Genomic DNA, 12,035 nt, shown 5'->3' with positions numbered 1-12,035 from the left:
TCTTCTTTGTCTCGCGCTTTTTCTCGTACTGCCGGTCTGTCGTTCCTGTCGGCCCTTTGCCTTTACTCACGCTTAGTAGAGTCGGGCATTGGGCTTTCCAGTGTCCGACATACCTACAAAAAGCGCATTGGTCTGGCCCTAAGTCTGGTCGTCTTTTGCATAGTGTCGGGGGATAAGTTGTGGGTAGCGATGTCCTGGGGTTGTCCTGTCGGTATATTTCTCTACTTGGTTTGTCCTCGTCTTTTCTCTGTCGTTGCATAGCCTCTCTGCGCCACATACCGAGACTGTCGAGCATAATTGGCGTTGTCTTATTATTTCGAAGGGCTATTTCTAACGTTTCTATTTTATCAAGGTCAAAGGATCCTGCCAGTGGCCACTGTTTGTCTTGACTCTCTTCGGTATACCTGTGCCACAATTTATTATAGGCTATGGTGACTAATCCATAGTTTATGAACATGTCCTTATTAGGGGTGCCTTCTAGTGGAGCTATATGGTCCACCTCTAATAAACGGTCCGGGCTAAACAGGCTATTAATCAGTGGGGAGAAGACAGACATGACGGCTCGTAACAAGGGACTAAAAAGTCAGCACTGCCTATCTTATCACTAGGTGCAAAGACTGGACAGAATATTTCTATTCAACGTTGTTTGCAGGCAGTGAATACCTCATGGATCAAAAAATAACAAAAAGACCAATAAATAACAATGGGGAGAATGAGTAGGTCCGCAAAGATCTGCGTTACCTACCCTTTTCACTATCTGCAAAAAGGGTGGTCTCTTCCCTGTTTGCAGACAGGGAATCTCCAGGAAACAATAGTTTTGCGAACAACAGTTCAGTTTCAAGTAATTATTGAGTGGGGGAGAAAAAAATAAGCACGGCTGCTGCCCTACCTATCCTCCACTGCTTGCAAAGAGAGAGCCCGTTGTTTCTCCGTTTGTAGACAGTGAATCTCCAAATAAATAAAGAGCAATACTAGTATTTTTAAACAATCAAACAATCAAGCACTCATTTCGCAACTTGTCGTGATTACACGACCTTACCCGGACCATGTGGACAGTTTCTTGTCTTCCGAATCCAGCGCCCGATCGTCCTCTTTTTCTCGTATTTCTCACGGCACTCCTGATGGTCCCCAGTCAGGACCGTAGATCACTCGAGAGAGGTCTGTTCGGAACTAGTGAAGTTCGGATGATCGGCTGCCAGACGAGGGTCTATTGGGCAAGAGCTCTCCCGATCGTTGCAGTCGTTCACTCTGTCGTCGGGACCTCTCCCACTGGATCCACGAGTCGCTGATGGGCCCCACGCTTGGGACGCCAATTGTTAAAACCTGAGTCGGGTCGTGGTCAATCGATATTTGCCCGGCGGTATTGCCTCTGTGACCCTCTAGTTATTTAATCAATGAAGAGGCAGGCGCTGGAGACTGGAAAGCAGGAAACAAGGTTTTTATTTTCTCCGGAGGAGAACACAACGAAACGGACAGAAGGTATCGTTCTGAGGTGCTCTAGATACATTTCTGAGGCCTGGCCTCTTATACACTGTTTTATGACTTTATTGTAGATTACACATTCATGTTAAAGCTTTGATGTATGGAAAAGACATTCCCGGAACTCCCCTTTGAGCCCGTTCCCACACACATTTACAGTTGAAGTCCCCACCCTAGTCACAACAGGTGATGAGTATCACGCAGCTGGATATTCCGCCGATTCACGGAATGTGGGGGATTTGATCGGATCTCATGGAGTGGGGGCTTTGATCAACCCGGGGATCCTTTGATGGGGGAAGCTTTCTATTGTACGGGGAGGGGCAAGGAATGGTATCGGCAGAGCTGGGTGTCGGCCTGGGAACGGGGAAGACAAAACGGGCACACGGGGAAAAGGGGGTTTGCATCTAAGGGCCGGAGATCATGAAAGGGAAGCAGGGAGGTGTCGCGCTGGGAACAGGATGAGGGCCTGGGGCAGAGCAGCGCCGAAGAGGGGTTTATGACTCAAGGCAGGTGCAAGCAGGGGGTGGTCTTAGTGAAGGCGAAGGGCCATGTCAGGGGCCAGCGGCATGCAAATGGGTTCGTTCTGCTCGGGGCATCTTAAAAAAATGGCGGGCGCGCACGACAAAAGTGTGGCATCAGGGGAAGAGGCAAGATGGCGCAGATAATGTTCACCAAAACGTACTAATTTTCAACACCCAAGCCAGAATGGTTTGTTTTTATTGCCTCCACAGTCTTGGCTAAGGGCGAAAGTTGTTTAGTTATGGCCACGCACTTGCGTTCCCCAAAGGTAGGGTATTTGTCCCCTTCCACCTCGACCTGGTCCAGGAACAAGAGACGATTCTGCCAACAACAACAAAAAATCACTCTGAACTTCTCAAAGTTGCATCAGTGCTGTATTCCCAATTGCAAAAGTGGCACCGGGCACCCGTCAGACCCAACTAACAACACAAAAGGTGATGGGAGGATGCTTGCAATAAGTCTGATCACTGGCAATCCGGGTAGCATTCCAACTCATCTTTCTTTTGCCCACCATGCCACTTCAGATGAGACACAGCCATATTCAAATCAGCCTTGACTTTGCTCCAGTAGGAATAGTCAAGCCCGAACTGCTGGGCCAGGTCCTCTCTGAACTGGAGCACAAGCAACCCAAGACCGGTTTTTCCCTGATCGAGTCTCTTTATTCGTGTGTGGCTTGGTTCCAGTGGATCAGTGAGCACGGGACCCACATCTAGGCAAACACTTGGCCACTTAGAGCATTGCATCAAACACTCGATAGGTGATTGGAGGATGTTTGCAATAAGTCTAATCACTGGCAGTTGCTCAGGGTAGCTCTCCAACCCATTGTTCTTTTGCTCACAACTGGCATTTGCATGTCTGCAGATGTGAACACATCAGCCAGCTGTCCCACAGCATAAATATAATGGCAATCCCATCCCTCCCAGTGCTTGTTTGAATGGGTGGTATTAAATACCCCCTGCCCTTGGCATGTATGAAGTGCACACCACCCAACTGAATCTCTTGGCACTGCTCTTCAATACTGCCTACCAAACAGACCGGTCTCAGATTTCTTTTGACGAAGGCAGAGAGGGACGAACATAATGTCCATATGGTCGGATCTGAACGAGAAGGACTAGCGACCGTGAGAGGTGAGGAAAGTTTAGATAGTTTCAGGAGAGCTTTTACCTTGCTGCGTAGGTTGCAAATAGATCTTATTGCAAATTTTTTATGTTCACAGCCAGCACGCGGCCAAGTGATCTTAACGCGAGTTCGATCTGCTCCTGGCAGCCAGGGCCAGGACCTATGGGACGTTGAGGCAGGATCTTTTCTTGCTCAGCCCATTAATAGCCGCTGTATTTTTTGTGAGTCCACTACTGCAATAAGAGTCTGTTTGGATTTTGGAGTATGGATGTTAATTTACTGTGCTGATAAAGGTTATACAATTGCATTTACTTGAGAAGAGAGTGAGACATCGCCATCTAAATCCAGACACAAATGAGCTAGGCTAGAGTAGGTGGGCAAAAAAATATGTTAATGTTAATTGTTAATGTTAATTACCTCTTATAACGCGCATGACTCACCCAGGGGCATCTCAGCGCTTACTTAGGCGATAAACTGAGGAGGAAAAACCGGTACCATCGCTGAAGTAAATATTTAAAAAAAGGAAAGCCTTCAGTAATTTCCTAAATACAAGATAATAGGTGGACTTTCGCAGAGCTTCTGGTAGGGAATTCCAGTACTTGGGGTCGATATATGAAAAGGCTTTTCCCCCTGAACGTGTCTGCCAAATACGCGGAGTCATCAGCAGGGCCTTTCCATTAGATCTCAGATTACGGCAGGATGACTGCTTGGAAAGTTTGTTTTGCAGGTATTCCGGGCCTGTTTCGTTGATGGCTTTGAAGGTAAAACAACAGACCTTAAAGAAAGACCTCTTCTTCACTGGAAGCCAGTGGAGCTCTTTTAACAGGGGGAGTGATGGCGAACCAGGGGGATGGTTTAAAACCATCCTTGCTGCCTTGTTTTGGATGACATGAAGTTTTGCTATCAAGGTCTCACCAACTTCGGCCAGTAGGGCATTTCCGTAGTCCAGTCGGCTCACCACAATTGCCTGGACCACCGTTCTGCGATGTTTCACCGGTAAGTATGGAATAATTCTACGAAGTATTCGGAGACTATAATAGCAGGAGCCCATGATGTTTCTGACATTATTCTTCATAGACAGTTTGTCATGCAATTGTATTCCCAGGCTCTTTACTGATGTTGAGGGGGTAGGAGCCATCCCTAACTGGACAGGCCACCAATCGGCCAGATTCAGATCCTGCGCTTTTCCCAGAAACATCAGCTCTGTTTTTTCTGGATTAAGTTGGAGGCAGGATTCTTCCATCCAATTTGAAATAGACAACATTCCTGCCGAGAAGCGCACTCTCTCCTCCTCTAGATTTGCTCCGATGGGGAAGACCAATTGAGTGTCGTCCGCATACAAAACGACCTCAAACCCATAGTGTTGAACGATCTTGGCCAACGGGGCCATGTACACATTAAAAAGGGTAGGGCTCAAACAGGAGCCCTGCGGGACTCCCATATCTAGCTGGAATTTTTTTGACCTAAAAGTGCCCATCATGACCAGTTGCTTCCTGTCGGCCAGAAAATGTGTAAGCCATTTCAGCGCGAGGTCCCCAACACCACATTCCTGTAGCCTCTCCACAAGCAGCTGATGAGAAACAGTATTGAATGCTGCGGAGAGGTCCAAGACAATGAGCATTGCGGATCCTCCCTTCTCAAGGGTCAATCTTATTGAGTCTGTGACTGCCAGTAAGGCAGTCTCAGTACTAAAGCCAGGCCTAAAGCCTGACTGCGAAGGGTCCAAGATGTTATTGGTCTCCAAATAGTGGCTCAATTGTTTGTTTATATGGGTTTCCAATATCTTGCCCAACAAAGGTAGCAGAGATATCGGTCTGTAGTTGTTCAAGACCTTTGAGTCTGCTGTCTGTTTTTTAAGAATTGGACGGACATGGGCTCCCTTCCACGCTGTTGGGATAAAGCCCTTAGAAATAGAGGAGTTAAAAATCTCCTGAATTGGAGAGGCACAGGTGGATGCAAGCAGAGCCATAGTGCTTGGAGGACATATATCACTTGGGGACCCTGATTTTGATGCTTGAAGTTGGCGGCTTATGTCCTCTAGTGAGATAAATTCAAAATGATTAAGATGACAGCCATACATTGACCTAGGCACATCAGGGCACCCAGTAGGTTTACTATGGTTGATACTCTTGGGTAGGAAAGGTATCGTATATTAGTGAGATTTTATTCTTAAAATACGTCGCTAAAGACTCACAGAGCTCCTGTGTTTCTAAGGGTAGCTGTTTACATGCTTGAGGAGAAGCAAAATCTTTGACAATATCAAACAGTGCCTTAGATGAATTTCCAGCCTGTTCTATTTGCATCTGTATAAATGCGCATCTGGCGATTTTAATTTTTTGGTGGTAGCAAGCTAATTCTGATTTGTAACTCAATGTATCCGCCTCCTCTTTAGTTCTTCTCCATCGTCTCTCTAGGACTTTGCATGAGGATTTATCAATTTTTAGGTCCCCTGAGTGGGGGACCCGACTTCTTATTATACTTAGGGATAACCTCGTCCAAAGTCTGGATCATGGTATGTTAAATCTGGTCAGTAGATCGGAGGTATTCTGTGAGCCTTGACCCTCAACATCCTTATCATACAGTGAGAACCTCTCCTTAAATGCTTCCAAAGTAAGCTTCTGCCAAGATCTGCCTTTTAGTGATTTTTGAGATTTAGACGGCTTCCAGTTGGAAGAGTTCGTTTTAAGAGGGCAAGAGAATAAAATCAGGTAGTGATCCGTCCATGTCAAAATACGCGAAGAATGGAATTTTAACTGTTCCATGTTTGTGGATATAAGATCCAGAGTGTGACCTGCACTATGAGTGGGGCCACATACCTGTTGGAGGAGACCCATATCACCTAGGCTTGAGGTCAACTGACAGACATCCTGATCATGTAGAACTTCTCCACGGAAGTTAAAGTCACCTAGCAAAATAAAATTACTAATTGCCTGAACCTGCGTCGCTATGAATTCTGTCGAATAGTTGACAAAGTTCAATTTTGGACCAGGTGGACGGTATAATAGGGCTCCGTCCCATGTTGCAGTAGGTGACACGGAGACTCTAAATATACCCACTTCCACTGTGTCATTACGAACCGTTGATAACCATTGGACTTTTAAGTGATCTATAAATGCTATTCCGATGCCTCCTCCTGATTTTCCTCCTCTATTCAAGTGAAAGAACTTGTACTCATCAGGTAAAGCTATATTGATCGCAGGACAGTTATGGGGGGTTAAGCATATTTCTGTTAAGAAGCAAATGTCTGAGGAATATCCCTCTTCTTTCGGTCCCCCCCCCAACAAAGACAAGGTAGGTTATCAACACTTATCCGCCCTTCCATTCTCTCTTCAGAAAGGCGGAAACCCCCAAGGGGCTAACAAGCACCCCTCCAACTACTGCAAGTAGGCAGGTTTCCATAGTATCTCTCCCAATGTTCACTGCACCTCTGCCAGCCCCTGAGGCCATCTCAGGATTCTATAGATGGGAAATGCAGCAACCTCTTTGACAGATGCATTCATACACTTGGCGGGGAGGGTTGAGGTTTTATTTCCACTTCTACTATGCAGGTATGAACAAGTACAATAGCGCGTCAACTCACTGATGTCATTGGAGATGTCATAAGTAATATTATGTGAGAGAAGTGGAAAGCGGTCTTATAGTTGCACAGCTCACCATAATTGGGGAACTCTAGAAGTTTTAGGTTTTGCACAGTAAGGATAACCTTCGTTGAACACCTTTTCCCCCCAAAAAATGTATACAGTACGTATGACTGGCCGTACATTCTTCTCTTCAGTGTTTAATTTGAGTGGGTGGTGGCTAGTGGGGCCACTGGCACTCACTTTTGGGGCAAGCGTTCATGTTTCTGCCTCAGATATTTACCAAGAGCAAAAGAGGGAAAAACACAAGGCGGAAAGATGGAAAAAGAGAAACATGGAAAGAATGTCACAAAGGGGCAAAGCGGGAAACTGCAAGCGGGAAATAAAGAGGCAGGGAGTGTCTCGTAGTGGATTAAAGACTGAGGTAGACGCAGTACTGTGCAGCCTTGATATTCGGCACGCTGACATTTAAATGCACCGGCCGTGGGAATTGAGCTGTCGGCACCTGCACTTATTCTTTTACAAATTAAGCGTGGGGTGTTTATGAAGCAATAGAATTTGTCATAGAGGTACAATACCTGTCATGTAATTATGAGTTCAAATCTGGCTACTCAGATCTGTCTACAGGTTCGAACCCCGATAAGGATCACTCAGCCCTTCATTCCAGTGATTACCAGTGAGCTAGCTACCAGCAGCACTTTAAGAACCTAAAACAGTGGTAGCACAAGGTGGTTTTACAATTATTGTTATCCTACTGTTTGTTGCTACTGTACTTTGCGTACCACTCTCAATTTTTTACTTAGCAACTCTCAGAACAATCCCAGTAGTACACTTGGAAAGCTGTGATTGGGAAAGAAAAATGGCTTTTTAGTGGGGTTAAACTGTCCTTAATAAAGTGTCTGTGCTGTGGCCCTGTAAGGTATTCATGTTAATTGCTTTGTTTAATATTTAAAAATGTCTCCTTCTCTTTTGTTTTAAATAGACAAATACTGGACACCAGGTATGGCTTGAAACGATGGCAGATTGGGGAGATTGCATCTAAAATTGGACAGCTCTATTACCATTATTAGTAAGTAACTCCTGATGCTTATCATTTCCGTTTAGTCATTCAGTAAAGTACACACCAGACAGATAGTTACAAATGCATGTAATCTCAATAGAGAATTGGTAGGAATAACCAAGCAATACTAGCCTACTCCCTGTACAAGATGGGGAGCCGGCTATAGCATTCCTTTAATTAAACTGATGACTGATGCAGATAAGAAAATTTCTCCGACAGTCTGTGACCATAGCACCTGATACCGTACACAAGTTATGTTAAATTTCTTTAATCAAGTGCACAAAATACCAGGCCCTAATAAAACAGCAATGGAGATACAAGTTTTAACCTTTTAATTTTGTGTTTTATGAATGACACCTATAATGTAACTTTAGAAATGGCATCTGTGGGCAGTATTAAAAAAAGTGGATTGTCTTTTGTTTGGAGTTACACAGCTCTATAGTCTGCAAGGGCGGAGGGGTAGGTTGGGGTGCAAATAGAATCTTATTTAATTGCTTTTTGGGTGACTTAATTTCTGGCTAACCTGTCTAACAGCTCTGTTTACTGTCATATTAAAGTAACTATTATTCGATCGCCATGGCACATACTGCTGGAACTGTGCCCGTATAGAATGGTGACTATGCAAACCCCAATCATTGTCACCCAGTTTCGTAGGTTGATACCGTGGGTAAAGTGTTTGGGAAATTGTTAATTTCTAGGTTTACTGAAGCAAATGCACAATTAGGCATTTAAGGGCAGGTTTTAGGAGAAGATACTTGAACAGTCTCTTGATTATTTACAAGTTCTCCAAACTAGGACTTTCTTTGATACCATGCCTACTGTTTGTGGATGACACTAAACTTATTGCAACAACTGAGAATGAATTGTAGTAGCTGCTTTTTTTGCATTTGCATGTGACTGCGTCAAAATGTTAATAAGTGTAGAGTTTTAATCTTGGGTCAGCTCTGTACACCCAAAAGATTCCTTATCTTTTCTGATGGATACTTTCACGCCCGGATTCCTCACCTTAAAATACTACCCAGGCACCAGTCTGAATCTGGGAACTTTTTCCAGCAATGCACCTGCGTGTCGCTAGGTGGCGCCGTATAGCTCCATGTTGGCTCTGTACCACCTCAGAAGTGACGGAGTGGAATCCCAGATAAGTGCTAATACTGTTTGCTCCTGTCAGTTTCTTGCTTACCTCTCTTGACCTCCTCCGACATGGAGCATGAACAATTGCTAATGCCAGGGTGCAGACTTCTAACTTAGGAAATTTTTAGATGTTAAAAAGGGATGTATGTCAGTACAACGCGATCAAAATGATCGCGGTACTTGACAACGCAGTTTTTACAACGCAAGTCGTTACAACGACTTGCGTTGGGGGCGCGGATTGAGGATTATTATAATTTTCTATTCCAACTCCAGCCCACGTAACAGTAGGGAAGGTGTTGGAATAGAAAATTACAATATTCCTTAACCAACAGCGCCACCCAGCGCAAGTCGTAGTAATGACTTGCGTTGTAATGGCAGCGTGGTAAAGGTCGTGCGGTGTAAATGACGTTTACTTTAAAAAGAGGCCACTCCACAGAACGGGGAGGGGAGGAATCTGCGGTTAGATGGAGTATCCACCAGAAAGGGTATTAACTTGTTCGTCTGAATGATACGTCTAGCCACAGATTCCTCGCCTTACAATAGATACCAAAACAGTACCTCTCCAGGTGGAGGTTCAGTGTAGTCAACTCAGACCAAGAAGACTTGCAGAACCGAGCAGGTGTTAAATCCTTCCCGCTGGACCTGAATATCAAGGCAGTAGTGCTTTCCGAACATATACACAGATGCACACATCGCTGCCTACAGATGTCAAAGACAGGCATTCTCCATGCCAACCAGTGGAGCGATGGAATGGGCTCGTGGACCTTCCTTTAGTTGCTCCTTGGTCAGTGTATATAAGCTCTTAACCACATCGATGCTGATGACGGAACCGCTCCGTCATCAGCCGCGGTGGCGCAGTGCTGATGATGGAGCGGTTCCGTCATGGCCCGCCCGACGAGCCTGCGCGGCGCTGATTTCGCGCCTGCGCGGTGCGTTCTATTGAGCGGGCGGGACCATGACGGAACCGCTCCGTCATCAGCACAGCTCACCCGAGGCTGGTGACAGAGCGGTTCCGTCACCAGCGTGTGAGTGCCGCGCGACCCCTCCGCCCCATTAGTGCTGCGGCAGAATAGCTGCCGCAGCGAAGGTGTTAATGCAGAGGTCTATTCATCTTGACAGCATCCTCTTTTGCCCAGCCTTCCCTCACCCTGGACAACCCCAGAAAAAGATGATGGGTAGCATGGTGCAAAGGGTACCTTGTCACGTTGTTGATTGCTTTATTCAGACTTAAAAATGGTGCCACTGTGGATGCCTCCATTTCCAGACAGTATTTTCCCAGTTGGTGGACTTGGGAAAGACTTTTGTTTGCAGCATAAAAACAAATCTTGAAGTATTTAATTGTAATAAAAACAGGGTGTAAATAATAAATTCTCATGAAAATGTTTTGCTTCATAATTTGTGCAAATGTCATTTACACCATTGGCCCTGTTCTACAAACATCAGTTATTTATAGAGGGTGCAGACAGAAGAGAAAAATTCCCAAACTGAAAGATCTGATGTCTTTAATCTTATAGGGCCCCCTCGCCGGTATGTCTTGTACATTTTTGTTTTGCAAAGCGGTTTCTTAATGCCAACAGATTCTTTTAGAGCCACACACCGGCGATTGGAGAGTAGAATGAAAACTGAAGACTAGTTCTAAAACGTAAAGGGATATGAGGAAGGAGATGTGACCTAGAGCTACTGAGTTTGGACCTGGGGGACCAGGCTCTAATCCCAGCGTTGGTTTATCATCGTGTGCTTCTGGGTAAATCTGTTAATTTTACATGCATGAAAATGCATAACTTAGGGGCTGATTATGATAGCGGTTTTCCGCATCCTCCGGGCCGGCGGAAGCCACCGCCGGCCCGGAGGATGCGGAAAAACCGCTGTGGAGCCTCAAAAGACCCACCGCCATATTAGGATGGCGGTGGGTCTGGGATTCCGTCCGCAGGTTTTCCGCCGCGATCGCCTTCCGACCGCGGCGGAAAAGCTCTAACATGGCTGGCGGTGTCTATCAGACACCGCCAGCCATATTAGGATGGTGTGAATGACATGCTTTTCTGTGGAGGCTTTCCCGCCGTGGAAAAGCATACGGAGTTTCACTTCGGGGGCCCGTTGCGGGCCCCCTGGGTGAAGGAGTGGTGGGGGGTGCACATGGGGGGTACCTACGGCTTTGTGCATGCAAATGCGATGCATGCATTTTTAACATTGCGGCGGGTGCAGCTTGAAGCTGCACCCGCCGCAATGTTAAAGATAGAGGATGTGACCGCCACCCTGGCGGTCACATCCTAATCTGCTCGGAGGGAACGCCGCAGCCCATGCGGACGTTCCCTCCTCCTCAGGGGTCGCGGACGGACTCAAGTCCGTCCGCGATCCTAATCGACCCCTTAATCTGGTGTTCATGTCAAGCGCCCTCAGGCTAAATTTGCGCTACATAGAACTACAACTTTAGAATAGAAGAGGCACACCTTATATTACATTAAGTTGACATTTGCAAGCCTGATTTCTGCTGAGTGCAACATAGTTTGTTTTGCACAAACTGATTTACTTTGAGATTTAGAAGCAGCAGTGGCTTGATTCCAAACAGAAAATCATTATTTGCTTGTCAACATTTTCAAAGCCCACTTTAGGCATTGGCTTGTTTGGGTTAGCCCCTTCCAACTAATCCTCTAAAGCAGTGTAAATCATATCTTGGATCAGCCCAATTCAGTATTTTTATTTCCCTTTCCTACTTCTGTCTATGGGTGCATTATTATGTTTTATAGGAGTTCTTTCACTGCAGTGCATGAGGTGAACTGTTTGCAGCATCTGGCAGAGACTGGTGAATTGCTCACATTAAGTACCATCTAACTTTAGTAATGCATTAGAACATTTGTTAAGTGTTATTTTGCAGTGAAAAATGCATTAGAAAGTAGCTCATTGCCCCACTGTGCCATTTGTTGTAGACACTGTGTTATCCGTCACATGACACCAGCACACAGTGTGGGGCTTCAGCCAGAAAACCTCAAACAAAAAGAGAAATATCTTCAGAACGATTAGGAAGAGCTTGATCTGTCCTGACAGATGAACAACAAGGGCATCTCAGGAAACCACCCTGGAGGCGAAACCTCTAAGAAGGCAATTGGAAATGGGCAACCCCAAATGGACGGAAGTCCTATTTCAGAAAAATT

At 45.7% G+C, this 12,035-nt stretch overlaps 1 protein-coding gene across 2 annotated transcripts in view; it reads left to right on the top strand.

Annotated features, from left to right (window-relative positions):
* The window catches only part of SCAI (suppressor of cancer cell invasion), a 565,718-nt gene that overhangs the window by 407,853 nt on the left and 145,830 nt on the right, over positions 1-12,035 (top strand). For both annotated transcript variants that reach the window (XM_078646060.1, XM_078646059.1), the window contains one exon: positions 7,678-7,764. In XM_078646060.1, coding sequence (XP_078502186.1) covers positions 7,678-7,764 — 87 coding nt within the window. The remainder of the gene's footprint in view (positions 1-7,677; positions 7,765-12,035) is intronic.

The sequence above is a fragment of the Lissotriton helveticus genome, chromosome 5_1 (assembly GCF_964261635.1).
Source record: "Lissotriton helveticus chromosome 5_1, aLisHel1.1, whole genome shotgun sequence".
Classification (NCBI taxonomy): Eukaryota; Metazoa; Chordata; class Amphibia; order Caudata; family Salamandridae; genus Lissotriton; species Lissotriton helveticus.
Note: the sequence above shows the minus strand (reverse complement) of the source record. Positions and strands in the feature narration are given on the sequence as shown.